Source organism: Balaenoptera borealis, assembly GCF_965194805.1.
Source record: "Balaenoptera borealis genome assembly, chromosome: 4".
Classification (NCBI taxonomy): domain Eukaryota; kingdom Metazoa; phylum Chordata; class Mammalia; order Artiodactyla; family Balaenopteridae; genus Balaenoptera; species Balaenoptera borealis.
In genome coordinates, this window is record NC_138861.1 from 29,477,161 (window position 1) to 29,495,255 (window position 18,095).

Consider the following 18,095-nt stretch of genomic DNA (forward strand, 5'->3'; position numbering starts at 1 on the left):
TGAGTGGATGAGGTTGAAGTCACTTTCACAGATGGAAAATTATATTGAAGAAGAAGCAGCAGCAGCAGCAACGTGTCATTACTGCATTTTTCTTCTGTTTGGTGTATCTGGATAATTGTGAAGTCGCTTTTCCCTTAGGCTACAGCTTCACAGGAGAAAAACAATTCAAAGGTGCTAAGTACTCTGCAAATGTTTAACTCCAACTGGGAAATCAACACTGGTTACAGCAGTAATTTAAAGACAGATAAAGCTCTGAGGGTCAACACCGATAAGATACTTTTGGGCACTGTCTTGCTATTAATTCCCAGAAAGAAAATGCTTTGATCAATGCACATATTGGCTGCCTACCATGTAAAAGGCATGCTACTTGGCTTTACAATGTGTATCAAAAAGCCCCTGATTCAAACTAATTATAATCTGATTGGGAAGTTATAGGAATGCACGGAAAAGCTAACTAGAAACAAAAGTAAATGCTAAGTACAAGAGCAAATGATTGGTATTACAGGCGTTAAGAGAAGAACTACCAACAGACAGACTGGAGGGGGTGTAGTCCATTTAGATGGGCAGAGAAGAGCAAGACAAGTATTCTAGATATAGATGAAAAGAAGTGGGTGGGCAAAGATGTGGCGAAAAGGAAAGCCACAAGTTGTTCAGGGCAATGAGCAGAACAATTTGACTAAAGTAAAGGGTTCACGCAGAGAGAAGCAGAGAGATAGGTCACGAAGGTAGACTGACCCATAAAGTAAAAATTATAACTACGAAGCTGAAGAGGAAGAGCATCCTGCCAGCTTCTGGGAAGCCCCACACTGACACATGGCATAATTAGAGCAATATAAAATATTCAATGATGATAATATCTTAATAGCGCACAACATTTTGTTTCAAAGTCATTTCATCTATTATTCACACAAAAAATGTTTTTTTCTCATTTTATAGAGATGTCACTGTATGCCAATAATTTTAGATGAGTTAGTTGTTTCACGGCAGAGCTGGGATTCAGAGCTACATCTTTGGCCCTGGCATCTTGCAGGAGTAAGCAGGATTTGTCGGAGTGAGGAAACCGAAGCAGGAAGAGGGGCAAGTTGTTCGCCTGTGTTAATGCAGACTGGAAAGGATAAGAACTGAATGGATTAACATAGGGGATGGGGATTGACATAGGGGATGGGACATGTACAGTCCTCACTGCGTTCTGAAAGCTGCTTTTAATTGCAGGCAAGTATGAACTACTAATACGAACGATTGGACATTTAAACATGAAGCTGATCATATGACTATTACCGGTTTTAAGATGGCAGACTAGACTCACAGACATAGAAAACAAACTTATGGTTACTAAAGGGGGAAGGGGGGAGGGATAAATTAGGAGTTTGGGATTAACAGATACACACTGCTATATATATAATAACCAACAAGGACCTACTGTATAGCACAGGGAACTCTAATATTTTATAATAATTTATAATAATAATTTTATATTTTATAATAACCTATAAGGGAAAAGAATCTGAAAAAGAATACATATGTATATGTATAACTGAATCACACCTGAAACTAACACAACACTGTAAATCAAATATACTTCAATTAAAAAAAAAGATGGCAGAATAAACCTATTTTTTTTCTTATTCTTTCATTTTGCCAGAGAGCTATTACTGCTTCCTTAATTCGCAGGAATTTTAAAAATCAAATCATACTCTAACTACTAGGTTATAATCCCAGAGGCCTTGATGGTCATCTGTTTCTAAGAATCAAATGGTTAACTCAGAGATTCTTCATGGCTGTTTCTTTCCACTGATTGTGTTTTGAAGGTGCTTGCAACCCAGTTTTATTGCACTGGCTTTTAAAATTCTCGTTAACATTTATTTTATTCTAATACAGTAATCCTCCCTTCAGCAGTGAACCCCCAGTCCCACATACTGTACACAGTGCTAGCATAATAGCTTGAAAGTGCTTCAGAGATCTTACACAAAAGTCTTTTGAAATTGTGCTCAAACTGAAGAATATATCTTTCTTCTTCCTATCAGTTTATCTTCTTCTCTCAGGAGAATTTTTTTCTTTTATGAAAAGGTTCCCAAAATGAAATGCTTCTATCCCCTCCCCGAGAGATTGTGATCTGCCCTAAAGGCAAGAGTGAAAGAAGCACAGAACCTCAAAGATAGCAATGCACTGATGTCTATTGCTTTTTAAGTTCCTGCCTTGTTAAATCAGAACCACAGACAAAGAAGCAATGCACATCTTATTCGAGAAATCTCTATTGGTCTCAAGCAAAACTGCATTGCCTAGCATTGTGATGCATGGAAAAAGGCTAGATCTGTTTTCATGGAGTAAAATCTCAATTTTCTCTTTCTCTTTCTCTCCGTTTTTTTTTTTTTTTTTTTTTTCCTGTTTTGAGGGTTTTTTAAAAATTTTTAAAAAACTTGTAAGTATAGTACATGCTACTTAGTAATCAGTCTCTGTCAAGAAAATTATTCATTTGGGCACTGCCTTCACTAGGTGTAATGGAAAAAAAGTTTAATGCCATAAAACAACAAAAAGATAAGTGTTCATATTTTATATACTTTTGATAAATAACAGGATCACGGTGGGACATGCAAAACAACCTACTGAGTTCTTGCATTTCTTGTAGGTACCACAGGGGAATTTTTGGGACAAGATGGAGAAGCCTTATCCAACCAAAGGGAACTACTTCTTATTGATTTTACACGAGAGGCTTCAAGATTGAGATTTTGTTTGGAGAGGGGAAAAAAAAAAAAGTCTTTGCTGCTTAAAAATTAAAAAGTTGCAAAAACACTGGCCTTGACTTTATTTTTTCCTCTTTCTAATCAAACGTTAACCATTCTTCCATGTCCAGATCATATTTTATCTGAAATAAGGCCTTCTCTGACCATTCTAGAAAAATCACCCCTTGTCGAATGTACTTAGTGTTTGACTCTCTTGGTTTTACTTAATGACACTGTCTTACATTTTCATGAAATGATCCAGATGCCTTGCTTTGTCAACTAGTTGATAAGCATTTGATATGCAGAGACCATGTTTTACTTGATTTTGCGTGCTTCTTGCCACAGAGAACCAAGGGCAAGTTCTTTTCTAGGAACTAGGCAACAAGAAAAGGGGGACAACAACTATCCCTCACACGCTGCCATCCATGGTTGTGGCAGAAACTCTTTGTGCCTACTGATAACCACGCCCCAAGGCCACAGAGGAGGGTCCGTCCCCCAGAGTCAAAATGGCAACAAAACAGACTGTGCAGCTAGAGCAAACTCCAGCCAGCAGGGGTCACTCTCTGAGCCATGGGGACAGGGGCTGGACAGTCATATACTGTATCTGTAGGACAGCGCAGATTCCTCTGGGGAGAGGCAGAGATTGGGAAGTGTGACATGTGGTTTGCCCTTTGGAGCAGGATCCCTGACAGATCCAGAAGGTACGGGCCCCAGTGTCCAGGCCTCAGCAGGAGGTGGGAAAGCGCGAAGCAGGAGATCAGGGTACAGGCAAAGGGAGAGACCCACTTCCCAAGGGGAAAGTGGAATGCAGGCGGGAAACGAAGGTAACAAGCTATTCATAAGGACTGAGGACACCACGCAGGTGCCTGGGAAGGCATCCCGGACACCAGCCTAGGACAGGAAGCCGCCTCTCACAACTCACATAGGCATGGGAATGGCTCCCAATTCCAGGAGTTTTCTGACTGGCTCAGAGATAAGGCTGCCTTTTCCTGCCTCTCCTGGCCTATATTTGACCTCACATGTATTATTGGATTGGTTCCTCTCTGTTTCATTTCTCTTGATCTCAGAAAGCCACACTGAGAAATGCTGCATATATACTATCCACACCAATGCCAATGAGGGCTAATGACTGCTTCACACTTTCTCATTCATTCTGCCACACCTCTAACACCTCACATCACTTCCTTTCATAAACAGATTACCTTTATGAAAGAAAGCAATGTGGCCCCCGCTCCTCCTCTCTTCCCTAGTCAGCAAATAATGCCCTCTCCTTTCCTGGTCTCTCTTTGGGCCACAGGTACAGCGTTGCAGAAAGGAAGTACAGGATGCTGGACCAGATGATGTCGGTCTCATGCCAGTTCATCACTACCTAACTGAGTGACCTTGGGCAAGGCAGTTACCATAGAGACTCACTCTGGGGGGCAAATGATATTTACTTTCAAATTTAATTCAATTTTTAAAAAAATAAATGAATACATACCTATCACAAGGTCTGACTCATGGTAGGTGCTCAACAGATGAAAATCTGAATTTGAATTTCAAGCTATAGCTTCTTTTTGCTTATTTTTCATAATCCTTTACATGCGCAGTCACACTATTCTTATTTAAATCCCTATCCTTCTTAAGAAGCATGATTTTGGATTACTTTCAATTATTCTTTCTTTTAAAGCCTGTACCTATCATAACAGTAGCTGTCAACCCTACTTTACATTAGAATCTCCTAGAGAACAATCAAAAAATAGCAGTGCCTGGGTTCCCACCTCTGACCAACTGAATCTGGAACTTTGAAGATAATCACAAAATCTGCATCAAACAATAAATGAAAAAGTAAGGAGAAAAAGAACGACTAAAAATGCTTAATTAAAAGCAACCCAAAAGAGAACTTAGTTATTACACATACTATACAAAACTCCAAGAGGGATTTGAAAACACTCACCTTTGTTATTGTATACATCTAAGTAATTTGGTGCTGAAAAAATTGTAATGAGAGAAGGGAAGCCTGTTGTTTGGCTTTTCCTGTACATGCGGTACCTAAAAACAATAAATACAAGTCAAAACAAGGCTAAGTATGGAAAAAAGATGATATCAAAATAGACATTTAGAAATAGAAAATTAAAGTTAAGTTTTACTATTCAAAGAGAATTCAATTATGGAGGCACTAAAAATTTTCTCTCTGCAGTCTGTTATACACAGATATCAATTCATTTTGGGGTGACAATGAAAACACACAGTCATATGTACAATTTCAAAATAGGTCTTTTCTAAGTTTAGCAGACCTGGGGGAGAGTGGAATTCAGTGAAAAATCAGAATTCATTTCCATGTTCAATAGAGAGGACAAAGGCTACTTTTTGTACACAGATACCTGTACCTACCATGTTTTTCAGAAGTTTGCCAATATTTTTAACATAAATAGATTAAATAAGCAGAGCAATATACAAAACTTTACCACTAATAACCAGGCTGATTATTCTATTTGTAACAATATTCTGTTATGGTTATATAAATCCATTTTGCCTAGACCAAGTGATTTGCTTTTCATAGAATGGCTGGTTAAATCTATGGGTTTTATGAGCTGAAATTGTTTCTATTTTAGAATTTTATTTATTACCAATCTCTTCTGGTGTCTATAGGTCAAAGATTATTGTCTCAGCAGGGAAATATTTAATCAATCAGTAATGAAACCTCTGAAAGATCTTTGGAAATAAATTAACAATCCAGTTACTTTTCTTCCACTGAGACAAAAATAGGACTCTAGTCCTCAAATCAAAAAATACAGATTTGGTTCTTTTCCATCAAGGTGAAAACGTATCTCACGACTTCTATGTGACAGATTTCAGGAATATTAGTTTAGAAAAATTCCTAAAGTGCAAAATAAAATTTTATCATTCCTTGGTTATTCTGCATCAGTTATTTCTGGCAGACTAATCATGCCTAATTTAGCAGGGTTCTAAACAGGCCTCAAATAGTACCTTTAGATAGATTAAATAACCACCTTAAAATTTATAATTTTACAAATATTTTGATACTACTTTTCCCAAGAGAAAACACCCCCTTAAAAATCTTTTGAAATATCCTAGAAGTATTTATTCTGCTTATGGAACTGAGCTTTGTTGGGGGAATAAATCAGAATGTAAAAGGTAGTGACACTCTTAATCCTAGAACCTTGACTTTATAAACTGTGGCTGATTATGCCTACTTGACAACAAATAAAAACAAAGAATCTGGATGACATAATCTCAACTTTCCCCAATGAATCAATCAACTGCTCGTTTTAAACAAATATACTTGTTGATTTTAATCGACACATTTAACCTGTTTTCAAATAAGCAGATAGATTTCAGGTCTATCATGGGATTAAGATAAATCTGCTTAACATGTTCAGTTGGGACAGTCAGCCAAAAAGCAATGGTGACACCACTGCCCTGAAAAGTGAAAAAAATTATTTGAGGACCTGATTGGCTGGGTATATCAATGGGTTACTGCGAACATCAGCTACAAGAGCACTGAGCACACAATATTGGATCAGTTCATACTTGCTGATTGATTGCTTGAAAAAAGCTAATTTTGAAAACAACAGGATCTGCCTCGATTCAGAATCATCACAGGTATGGGCTTACTTCAGAATGCAGGCATCTGAATTCCCAATTTCAGTACACAGATTATAAAAATAAATGTTCCTCCTTTTCAGAAAACTTAGAATATGAAGGAATGAGCTTAAGCGTTTGAAGGCAAAACAATGCCTTTCAGTGGAGCTTACTGGGAAGGGTATTGGACTTCAAATCCTAGAATTAATTATGCTTACTTCTCCCTATGCCTCTCTCCCAAATGTAGATTTAATGCACCATCAAAGTGCATATCTGATATTTTTTAGATTTCTAAATCCTTAGAATCAGTTTACATTTTTAAAATTTACCAGATATTACAAAATCATGTTATGCATTTGTTAGTTAGAAGGTAGGATTTTCCCCATCATTTGAATGTCTCTTGTTTTTGCCCTTTAAAACTTGGGATCAGGAATGATATTCTTTAAACAAGAGTACCACATGCAATATCTGTTCAATACGTATGTGTAATTCTCATCCACATTGCCAACCAAGACTGAAAAGTAGCTGGTAATTTACTCACTTATGGGACAACGGTAAGAGCAGGAATTGAAAGAAATAAAAGGAGGTGGCCTCACAGTGCTTAAGACAGCCAGGTGGAAATTCTACCTCTTCAAGCTAAAAAGGAAAGGACTTTAAAGGGGACGTTACAGCACATCTGCAAGCACTTATTCCCCAAGACCCTGCCATATCTGTGTCATCAGAAGGCAATTTTTAGGTCTAATTCCTTCAGGGAGAGAGCTTGGCAAAGGGAACCTCCACTGCCACGCATATGAGGGACTGACAAAGGGCAATTCATGGTTTTCATAAACCCACAAAACTGCTCACCCTGCGTCTTGGGCTTCATGGGCTCGGAGTATAGATAACAAGTTATTGTGCTGTAAGAATTCACATACAGCCGGGTAACTGCCAGAGACAAAAAGAAAAGAGAAAAGCATCTGTTATGAAATCATCAAGAGTAGCACATTTATCTATAACATCCAGATTTATGTGATTGGATCAAGTATAATCAAACATACATCATTCATGAAACAAGCCTCTTGGTTCTAAGGACAGGTTTTCCCCTGTGGCAGAAAAAGTACCTATAGCTATACTTTTTTTTTTGAAGTATAGTTGACTTACAATGTTGTGTTAATTTATGCTGTCCATCAAAGTGATTCAGTTATACATATATATGTACACGATTTTTAATTTTTTTCCATTATGGTTTATCACAGGATATTGAATATAGTTTCCTGTGCTATACAGTAAGACCTTGTTGTTTATCCATTCCATTATAATAGTTTGCATCTGCCTATAGCTGTACTTTTATTTATTTAGGCCGCACCGTGTGGCTTGAGGGATCCAGTTCCCTGACCAGGGTTCGAACTCAGGCCCTCTGCAGTGGAAGCGCTGAGTCCTAACCACTGGACCACCAGGGAATTCCCTATAGTTGTACCTTTAAAGGGCTGGAGGTGTGTGAATTGGAAAAAGAATGCTGCCATTATATAACGACACTAGAAAAGTATCCAACTCATAGAGAAAATCAATATTATTAAGTCTACATCTAAACACAAAGTGAACAGAAGCATAAATATAACATGAGAGTGGAATTTAAAGTATAAATCCCAATTTTCTCAAATACAGCACTATTTGTATTTGGGTGCCTGCTTGAGAGCTTGACAGAAAGGACTGAGCTAGGGAGTGGGAGAGAGTAAGTCTTCTGAGAAGTCAAATTGTCAACTTCTTTATGGGTACATCGACTGATTATATCATTCAAAATCTAAACAGAATTATGAAATTCACAAGATTTAAAAATGTGTACTTTAAATGTGACCAACAGAATTTTATCTTAAGACATTCCTTCCTGTGACTTAATAAAAATATCAAATGTACAATCAATATGATTTTGTCTGTTAAGAAAGTCTCAAAACCAAAGATGAAAACTTCATTAAAAATGAAATTCAAATTACAAACTAAACTTGAAAGACCTTTTGCAATCACTTTATCTCTGTTCCAAGAATTTTTCATGAGAAAATTGTATATCATAAAAATGAATAAATTTTAGATAGTTCAAATCAAGAGACAGCAAACCAATGCTTGTTTAAATATAAACAAGCTACAGATATTCACTAGAACCTAAACTACATATACCATAGGAAACAATTCACAATTATAAAAATAGCTCTTTGGGGAAATAATAATATATGTCACTCAAATAATTTTTTAAAAAAGAGAAGATGAAAATCATTTCTATGCTACAGATTTTGTAAGAATTCTCTGATTAAGAGGAAAAAAATACCATTAAGATGGCATACCACTGTAGAGATACTGATTATAAAAAGGATTCAGTTCTTTGGCAAAAGTGGGATCTGAAATCAAAAATAGTCTTTGTGCATGTGCAACATGTGCACACATATTTGTGTGCATGTGTGTGAGTGTGCACATGTGTCTTCTAGAATGTTCTAGCAATTTGCTAGGGAGAGAGAAAGAGGAGACATCCATGCTGCCTTCCCTTCCTAGTGTTCCCAGGTCATCCCAATAAATAAACCACCTGACTGAGGAACATTAGCATGATCTACAAATTGGAGGAGATGGCCCACCCAGAGTGTCTACATGGAAACGTGTCCACATGGTACCTAGATCAAGAGTTGGCCAACATGTGCCGTCAAAGACTTCTGTTCTACTTTGGGAAAAGGTGAGTATATCACCTTTCCAGATCAGTGTGTCAATAAAAGAGACCTTAATTTCAGAGACACTGGTTGGTCTTCAAAAATAGCACGTTTGCTTGGTACATATTAGCTACAAGATGCCCAGCCAAAGGGTGACAGAGTAGCAGAGGCACTCAATAAATGTTCCTTCTCTATCTCTTTAAGCAGTGTACTTACATTTCTTGTGCCCTCAAAATGCTTCTTTACAAAGACACTACTGCCTTGTTTTACCACTGTAAGACAGAGGTTGTTTGTCTATGTTTGTCACTTTTTCCCTTGTGCAAATGGCTTGGTTGCTCTTTTTTATCTATTTTTTTCCTTTTAGAAGAAGTTACCTAGTCTTATGAAAGCATAATTTTAATATATTTTCTTCATGCTAAATTTGACACCCTTATGTGTTTAAGCTAAGTTTTCCCCCATGGAAATATACATCTTATTTTTAATGGAAATCTGAAGAAGATAAAATTAACCTAGCTAGGTTAATTTGCTAGGTTAATAGCTTTAAGTGAGGAACACTTGCATTATTACTTGGAGCGAATTCATTTTGAAGAAGATTTTTAGAAATGTAAAAGCATGCATACTCAAATACTCGAACTTTCTAAGAATTACAAACATTTTTCTGAATAATAATTTCTTGAACAATATTAGGAAAAAACCCTCTACAACATTTTTATGCTTTTTAATGGAAATGATGATAAACTACAAAGCGTTCAGCTGAAAAGCATTAAAAAAGATACATGTAGAATGGTAGGAAAAGCAGAGTTCAGACCTTAACACCATAGAGTTGGAAAATCATTAATTCACCAATAATTTATCAAAGACTAATTGGTGATTTTCTTTCCATTTGTTATGAGACACAGGGAGGGGTGGTATGATAAGTGCAAGGCACGGTTTCCGTCCTGAAGATACAATCTAGGTACCAAGGTAAAACATATTTTTTTAAATTAAAAAAACTACATTAAAGATAAAATAGTAAAGTTTTGTATAGAAATTATAAAGCAAAAAAGAAAGCATGTGGGTCTGAGGAAATGTTTTTGAAAAATATCTATCTTGTAGTAGTTTTTTTTTTCTTTTCTCTTTTCATTAATAAGGTGACACTTATTAATAAGGTGACACTTTTCATTAATAAGGTGACACTTATTAATAAGGTGACACTTTTCATTAATAAGGTGACACTTATTAATAAGGTGACACTTTTCATTAATAAGGTGACACTTCTGAGCCCACCAAGAAGAAAGAGCCTTTCCTCCTCCGGGCTGATCAGCTCAAGCCGGGGCCATGGCCTTCTGAGAAGAGGGCGGGCTGGATCTCAGCCCCACTCATCCCCCTCCACAGGGGTACCCTTGTCAGGCACAATCTAACTGTATGAGTGACTCTGCTGGAACAGTTTTTTTTAACCCTATGTCCTGAACATGTCTTGTAACGACGCTTGCTTCAAGGATTGGTGAAGGCCAGTGATGCTTTCAGCTTTGTGATATTCATTTACCAGCATGCGTTGCTGTATTTGGGAAAGAAGCTATTGTAGTCTTTGAAAATGTTGGGTTTTTTCCTATTGGAATATGATTATTCCTTACGCACTAGAAAATGCATCTTCTCTGAGTAGAAAGGGAGGTGGAAATTTCCATGGAATAGTAAGGATCCTTAGATTTGGGTTCTTATTCCACTTCCTTGAGCCTGAATTACCCCGTTTGCAAAAATGCAGACAGTATTATTTATTTCATAGAATTGAGATGAAGATTAAATGAAGTAGCAATATATGTAGATATCCTAGCCCAGTGCCTGGCCCACGGCAGTAGATAGACATTCAGCCACTCCTATTTGTCTCCTCACCACCGCAGTGTGGAGGTAAGAATGCACCACAGGACGGTGAGTCAGCAACCCCAGGTTCCAGCAGCAGCTGTTCCATTTATTAGTTGTGACTTGTGTTAGACCTTAGAGGCAATAACTTATGGGGATTAGCAGACAGGCAAGGGGTTAGAATTCCACCGAAGGAAGGAGAGGAACAGGGAGGAGACTGAGCATGAACAAAGGTAAAGAAAGCAGAAAAGACAAAAATGTGAGAAATGATAGAAAAACTGGCTGGGTATTAGAGCAAATAGCTATTATTAGACTCATTCTATTGCTTCTCTTATTATTTTTGTTTCTTGCTATATTAAACTCTATTCTAGACCTTGAAGTAAATCTTGTAGATTTCAGATGCTTTAACCATGATAATAGCCAGCAGGCATTATTAAAATGCCTTTTTATGCTTCTATGCCTTTGCATATACTTTCCCTGAGTTTGTCTGTTCCTCTGCAAAGGCCCACTCTTCTGCGAAGCCTTAGCTAAATTATCACTTGTGAACCCTTCCCTTCAAACCTACCTCACCCTGAGGTGCATAAAATTGCTACATCCACCATGTTCCCATAACATACGAATCTAATACATCACTTGTCACACTGTAGTGTAATTTATGTTTATACATCTGCTCTCCAGTAATAGCGAATGCCTTAAGAGACAGACATTGTTTTATTTGTCTTCATATTCTAAACGCTCAGCAGCAATTTGTCAGCTTACTGAAGCTCACACACAACTGTTGGAGGAGCCTCAACAGGGGCAGTTACGCAGGTGCGAGATGCAAAGGGTTTCTCCCTCATTGGCTTCAGCAAAGCAGAGGCAGGCAGCCTGCAATCCCTTGCCAATGGACCAAGAGAAAGCCTCCACCAGCCTCCTTGGTGCTTCACCCACTCTCAGCCTGGCAGTATGCAGGACTTGCCCCCCTGCCCAGCTCCTCCTCTGCTTCTTGGGGCCTAGCAATGGGTTCTTAGCCCTGGGGTGTCCTGGCACTGCCCGGATGCTGTCAGGCCTATCTTTTCCTAGGACTTGCTGTGTTTTTTTTCTTTGCCCCAGGTTCTGCAAACTAATTTCATTTTGCCCACTAGGGATCAAGTCTGGAAGGGCTCCAACTCTTCCTGCCAGAACTTCACCAGAGCTTAAGTCCTCACTTGCTCCTGGCTGCCAGCTGCCTCAAGAGCAGTGAGCAATTTTTCTTTGTAAGGCAAACTTTTTACTGAAGTATAACATCTTTTCAGAAAATTGCACAAATCAGACGATTACAAGTGGACACCCTTGTAACTAGCACTAAGATCAAGACAAAGAACATTGCCTGAACTCTTCATATCTCCTTCGAGTCACCATCATCTCCTCACTAAGGGTAACCACCATCCTGGCTTTTAACCTTACAGACTTGGTTTCTCTAATGCTGTACTCTTATTTCAATGAAATCACCCAGTATGCACTCTTTAGTATCTGGTTTCTTCCACTCATCATTATACTTGTGACATTCATCCATGTTGTTCTGTGCAGTTTTTCTCATTCTCACTTGCTGTATATAGCTGCATAAATATACTACAGTTTATTATTCATTCTACTAAATAGACATTTGGGTTGTTTCCATTTCTTGGCTATTATGAATACTGCTGCTATGAACAATCTTGTATATGTCTTGTGGCACACATGTGTACACATTTCTACTGGATATAAAAATAGGAGTAGAATAGCTTAGTTATATGAAGGTTCAGCTTTAGTGTATACCAAAGCAGCTACCTGTAATTTGGGATTGGGGGTAAAGTGAGACCATTTGGGTAGTCATCTTTCTAGAATTCCCAGAGTTTTTATCTTCCTCATATTTTTCACCACTTCCTTGCCTTTAAGAGCCTCCCCCACTGATTCTGGTTGGATATGTTCTACTCATCCTTTAACACTCAGGTCTAATAACATTTCCACCATGAGTAGTCCCTTAAACCCCATTCATCCTTGTGTGTGTGTGTGAGAGATGACCTCCACATTTATCACAGAACTACTCACCTTGCAATTTATCAGTTTCTATTTATTGGTCTCTGCCACTAGACTGTCATTCCCTCAAAGGCAGGGACTTTGAGTACCTATAAAACCTCACAGAAGGCATATATAGTAGGTGCTCAGCTAATATTTGTTAAATAATTGAATGAATGAATGAATTCTCAAAAGGTTACCCATGAATGGAGCAGTGTGAATTGAGGGGAGGGGATAGGAAGGTGTGTGATTTCGACAGGCTAAAAATGAAGGTCTTGAACTCAGAGTGGGAGGGAGGGAAGGCAGGATGGTCTAGATGCTGGTTTTATTTTAAAGAAAGGGTCAATAAGACATGATGACTGGTTGGTGGTGATTTCAGCACAAGAAGAAAAAGCAAAGGTGTTTGCTAGTCTGTGTGACTGGGAAGATGAACTGTTAATAGAAACAGAAAAACCAGGAGAAATCTCCAGTGGGAATTAAGCAAGTGAGAAGGTAAATAATAAACCTTTTCAGGCAAGGTGAGTTCAGGATAAGGTGACAACGGAACATTTAAGATAAAAATTCCAGCAGAAAACTAGGCATAGAGAATTCGAGCTCAGGAGAGATACAGAGACAAAGGGACCAGACATAGATCTGGTAATCTAACCACAGAGTTCAAAGTTTACAGTGAAGCTAAGGGAACAGATGAGGTTCTTGGGAACAGTGTGAAGAAAAAATGTCAAGAGCAGGAGGAAGACAAAGAAAGAGGCAGGAGAAGAGTCAGGGATCTGCCTGATAAGTCAGAGGAGAATCAGGATATGCGGAAAAGGAGGAGCCAGAGCATTTCAAGATGGAAGGGGTGGACGAGAGTGTCAACTGTAGAAGAGAAGTTGGGCAGCTTGTGAACAGAAGAAAGGCTGCTGATCTGTGATTAAGAGACCAGTAGTGATTTGAGTGAGCTGCCATTTGTAGCTTCAAAAACACGTTTTAAGTGACCGTCAAGATATTCTTCAAATCTCAGCATATAGAGGAACTTTAAAATGGCTGGTTTAGGGCTTCCCTGGTGGCACAGTGGTTGAGAATCTGCCTGCCAATGCAGGGGACACGGGTTCGAGCCCTGGTCTGGGAAGATCCCACATGCCGCGGAGCAACTGGGCCCGTGAGCCACAACTACTGAGCCTGCGCGTCTGGAGCCTGTGCTCTGCAGCAAGAGAGGCCGCGATAGTGAGAGGCCCGCGCACCGCGATGAAGAGTGGCCCCCACTCGCCGCAACTGGAGAAAGCCCTCGCACAGAAACGAAGACCCAACACAGCCAAAAATAAATAAATAAGTACATAAATTCATTAAAAAAAAAAAAAAAAGTCTGGTTTAACTCACTTCTTCTGAAGCAAGCTATACCTAGAACACAAAGCTTACAGGATGCCTCCAAGGTAAACAGCCTAAAGCACCAAATCTGGCCGACAGTTTCATTTGGTCTCCATGAAAGTGAAATTTTACCTCTGATTTGTCACGATCCTCACGAACCTTTATACTCTAATGCGTGGCTGCTTCAAGCATCTTAGTTACTTGAACATTATAGGCAGTGAGTATGCAAACTCTGGTCTAAGGTTCTAAAGATGATGGTAGCACTGGGGCAAAAGCAGAGTTCTTATGGATTCCTTCCTCTCTGTTACATGGACTGTCTTCTATAACTCATGAGCAGCATTGGCAAATTCTTACAGATGCATCTGTCTGTGTAACTTCATTTTATTTAAATCACGGCCCAGGTAATACATTAGATCACGGATAGGGTGGCAGAGCAAATTAAATAGACAAACTCTACAGACACACGTGAAATAAAACTGGGAGTTGTGGATCAAACTAACTGCCAATAACTCAAACAGGTAATTGTCACCAAGTTCTTTTACCAATTTTTTTGTTCCTTTGTGCCCCTCTAGATCAGCTTTATAAACCATGACCACAGAGGATGCCTTGACACCTTCAAGATGACACTGAAGACAAAAGAATCAAAAAGCTCTAGGAGAATGTGTGAGTCATTTTTCTCTTCAGATAAAACAATCCACACTGCTCTGCCATTTCTCAGAGTACATAGGCTGTAGATTTTGACAGTCAGCATTTCTCATGGCTAGCAATCATTATCTCTTAAGAACCTCTAATGAGAGGAGTTAAATAATAATTTTGTTGAGAACAAAAGTGTGAAAAAACACGCATAATCCTCCCATTATCTAGTTGATGGACTTTATGTCTGATGTAAACACATTTGTGTCTATATTCACAAAACAAAAAAATACCATAACTTTATATAAGTTCAGTACAGGACTTTATTTAGAATATATGTGAACAGCTGACTCAGAAAACTAATAGAGGAATGTTATACTATGAATTAAAAAAAGATTAATGCAATATGGCTTAATATCGAAATCAAGAGGTTTATCTTTTGTTTGATATTGTATTATTGAAGCACAACTCAGTGGTATCAAATAAGTAATTTAAACATTCCTGGTATAATTAGGGATTTAACACCAGATTTGAAAAATTGAACACTTGGCTTTGATATATTTCAACAATACAACTTTTCACTAAAAGTTGGAATGTCTTTAATAAAAGACTACTCTCCAATTAACTAATTACTGAAAAGAAACCTTAGGCTTTTCAGAAATACTATACCATGACTCTTTATTTTAGCCAAAATTTCCAAAACATAGAAATGAATTGTAAACTTTCTGATAAATAAGCTTGGAACAAACCTCTTTCTTAATATTTAAAACAAAAACCATTCTTTGAATGATGCTTTACAGTGTACAAGACTTTCTGTTCGCAAGCTTCAATTTCTCAATCACATCAAGAGATAAATAAAAGGAAACTTTTTCCCCCCATAAGGGAAACAATGTATGGAAAAAAATTTTCCACCAAAATGTTCCAGAATAAACTCTGATCAATGTTATGCAGCAGGATGATATCTGCTTACTCTAGAGATGAAAGATATGTGGTTGGATGCATTTTACAGAGTTCTTCCAGCCTGGTCATTGGCTTGGCTGCCAGGGCAGGAATTGAGTGTAAACTTCAGTGAACATCAGGTATGATTTTTCAGTTTTTTTTTTTTTAAAAAAGACTATGTATTCTAGAACTTAAATTCTCAACTTCTCCATAATCTCTTTTGCACTTTCATTCTGGCCACTTTCCCATCAAACTATATGTCTGATAAGGGAACCTAGTGCAACTGGGGCTAATAAAATGCAGTAGGCTAAAATTGAGGTAACTAAGATGTCAGGAAAATCGTGAGGATATGCAAAAACCCAACTGCATTGTTGATTTCTTCCTGAAGTGCTCTGAAATGTTATGGGGGTGGTAATGTTTCCAAATCTCCATACATTTGCAAATATAAACATTACTATAAAAATTCTGTCAACATGGCTTGTCAAAGTGCTAAGAATAAATTTACTACGGTACCTATATACTGGGTTGCTGCTAATTTTAATTTATTCAGGAAGTCCAATGAACTTAAGAAAATTTAAGAATAACTTGAAAATAATGAAATTGTTTTTCTGATTTAAGTTATGAAAACTGGTAAAAAAAATTTTAAGTGATGACATAATTGAATGAAGAAAAAAGAAAATCAAGGCTGGCACTGGATTTTTTCCCTACAGTTCCTGAAACAGAACGAATCTTCTACTAAACCCTACTACCTTCTTCAGCTGCTTTGCCATGCTGAAGCCACTTGCCGCTTTTATGCCTTTTCTATTCTTCACAGATATTATATCTATATGTCTATACAGATACATTTATTTATTTATATTTTTATTCTCCAAGGGCTAAGAACCCATTTGAACCAGGCTATCAAAGTGAGCCTTTCATTTGTACTTGCTTCCTAGAAACGTTACACGCACATAATAACTAAATCAAATACATGGACTGATCAGTAACAACAGTTAACGAATGTCACGTGCTCCAAGAGGTGAGCTGGAGCTCTCCGTCCTCACCTGTAGAAGTATGAACACCCCCTGACTGTGTTGTGAGTGAAATGTTCCTGAGTCTTCTCATTTCCAAAATCCTCCAGGGGGTCTGACCACAGGATATCACACATAGGTCCATAAGCGGGTGGTTCTTTGAATCGGTCTAACTAAGAAAAATAGAAGACAGAGAACAAAATACTCATCTTTGGAAAGTTGGAATTCAGAAATAGAAGAAACCAGCATTTTGCAGTACCCACGTTTGCTCCCCAGCCACAGTGCAGCGTGAACTGCCCCCTACCTCTCTCCTGATCTGTGCTCCTTCCTCCCCACTCTTCTACTCTTCGCCTTTCTCGAACTTTCCTTCCTTCTTCCTCCTGACACTCATTTATTATCTGCCTTCAGCTCACCCTTTGCTTCCCTCTTGCCTCTTTAATTCCCACTCTTTACTCTGTTTCTCCTCTCTCCTGGTTTCCTCTCCATCTTTCTCTCCTTTTTATTTTATCCAGCCTAGTGTTTTAGTTATTACCAATTGAGGTGACTCTAACTGTATTTCATTTCTTGAGGAGAAGCTTTTATTTTATTTTATCTTTGGGGAAATTTCTGTTACTGCCTCCATTAAACTGTGATTTAGAAATCAGGATGGGGAACAACTTACGGTGTTTATATTCAACACTATAATTTTGAGAACAGACGGCTTTCATTTTAAGAGTAGCTACTTGCTATATGACATTTTGGATATTCACTCATTAGCGGATATCTAAGTTTCTAATTAAAGTCCAAGATGATTGGAGTCATTTTACTGGGTACAAACCAATCTTAATAATAAGCAGTAAAATGAGCTCCAATTTAGCTGGTCATTCTTCAGCTCACAGTTCTAAGCTTTAGAGTTTTACCTTAAGTCCTCATATGAAATCCATTTTCCAATTTTCCAGCTATAAATGTTTAGCAAAGTCATATTTCAATTTAAAATGGTACATTTAGAAGCTATGAGCAATACAATAACTGGAAATGACACTTCACCAACAATTTTATAACATTGTCACCTTCTTATAGTTTATCCTGATTTGACTGCAATTAAAGGATCTTGGGTGAAGTTAGCAGATATTATGGAGTCTCGTGAAAAAAAGCATAAAACAGCTATGAAAACCCATTAAGAACCAATATTCTTCATTTTCAATACTTTAATATTTTTAAAAAACCCATAGGGACAGGTGAATATATAAGGCGGACAGCCTATCAAATTCTCTCTTTTTCTGAGACATAAAAGGCGATGTAAATAATGGTTTTGCTACATACCATTTTTTACTAATATCTAAAAATGAACGAAGCAATATTTC

The 18,095-nt window shown here is 37.8% G+C and overlaps 1 protein-coding gene across 3 annotated transcripts in view; it reads right to left on the bottom strand.

The window, feature by feature from the left end:
• The window catches only part of PPP3CA (protein phosphatase 3 catalytic subunit alpha), a 304,248-nt gene that overhangs the window by 47,051 nt on the left and 239,102 nt on the right, over window positions 1-18,095 (bottom strand). For all 3 annotated transcript variants that reach the window (XM_082390999.1, XM_082390997.1, XM_082390998.1), the window contains 3 exons: window positions 16,786-16,925; window positions 7,152-7,229; window positions 4,657-4,751 (listed from right to left, as the gene is read on the bottom strand). In XM_082390999.1, the coding sequence (XP_082247125.1) occupies window positions 4,657-4,751; window positions 7,152-7,229; window positions 16,786-16,925 (313 nt within the window). The remainder of the gene's footprint in view (window positions 1-4,656; window positions 4,752-7,151; window positions 7,230-16,785; window positions 16,926-18,095) is intronic.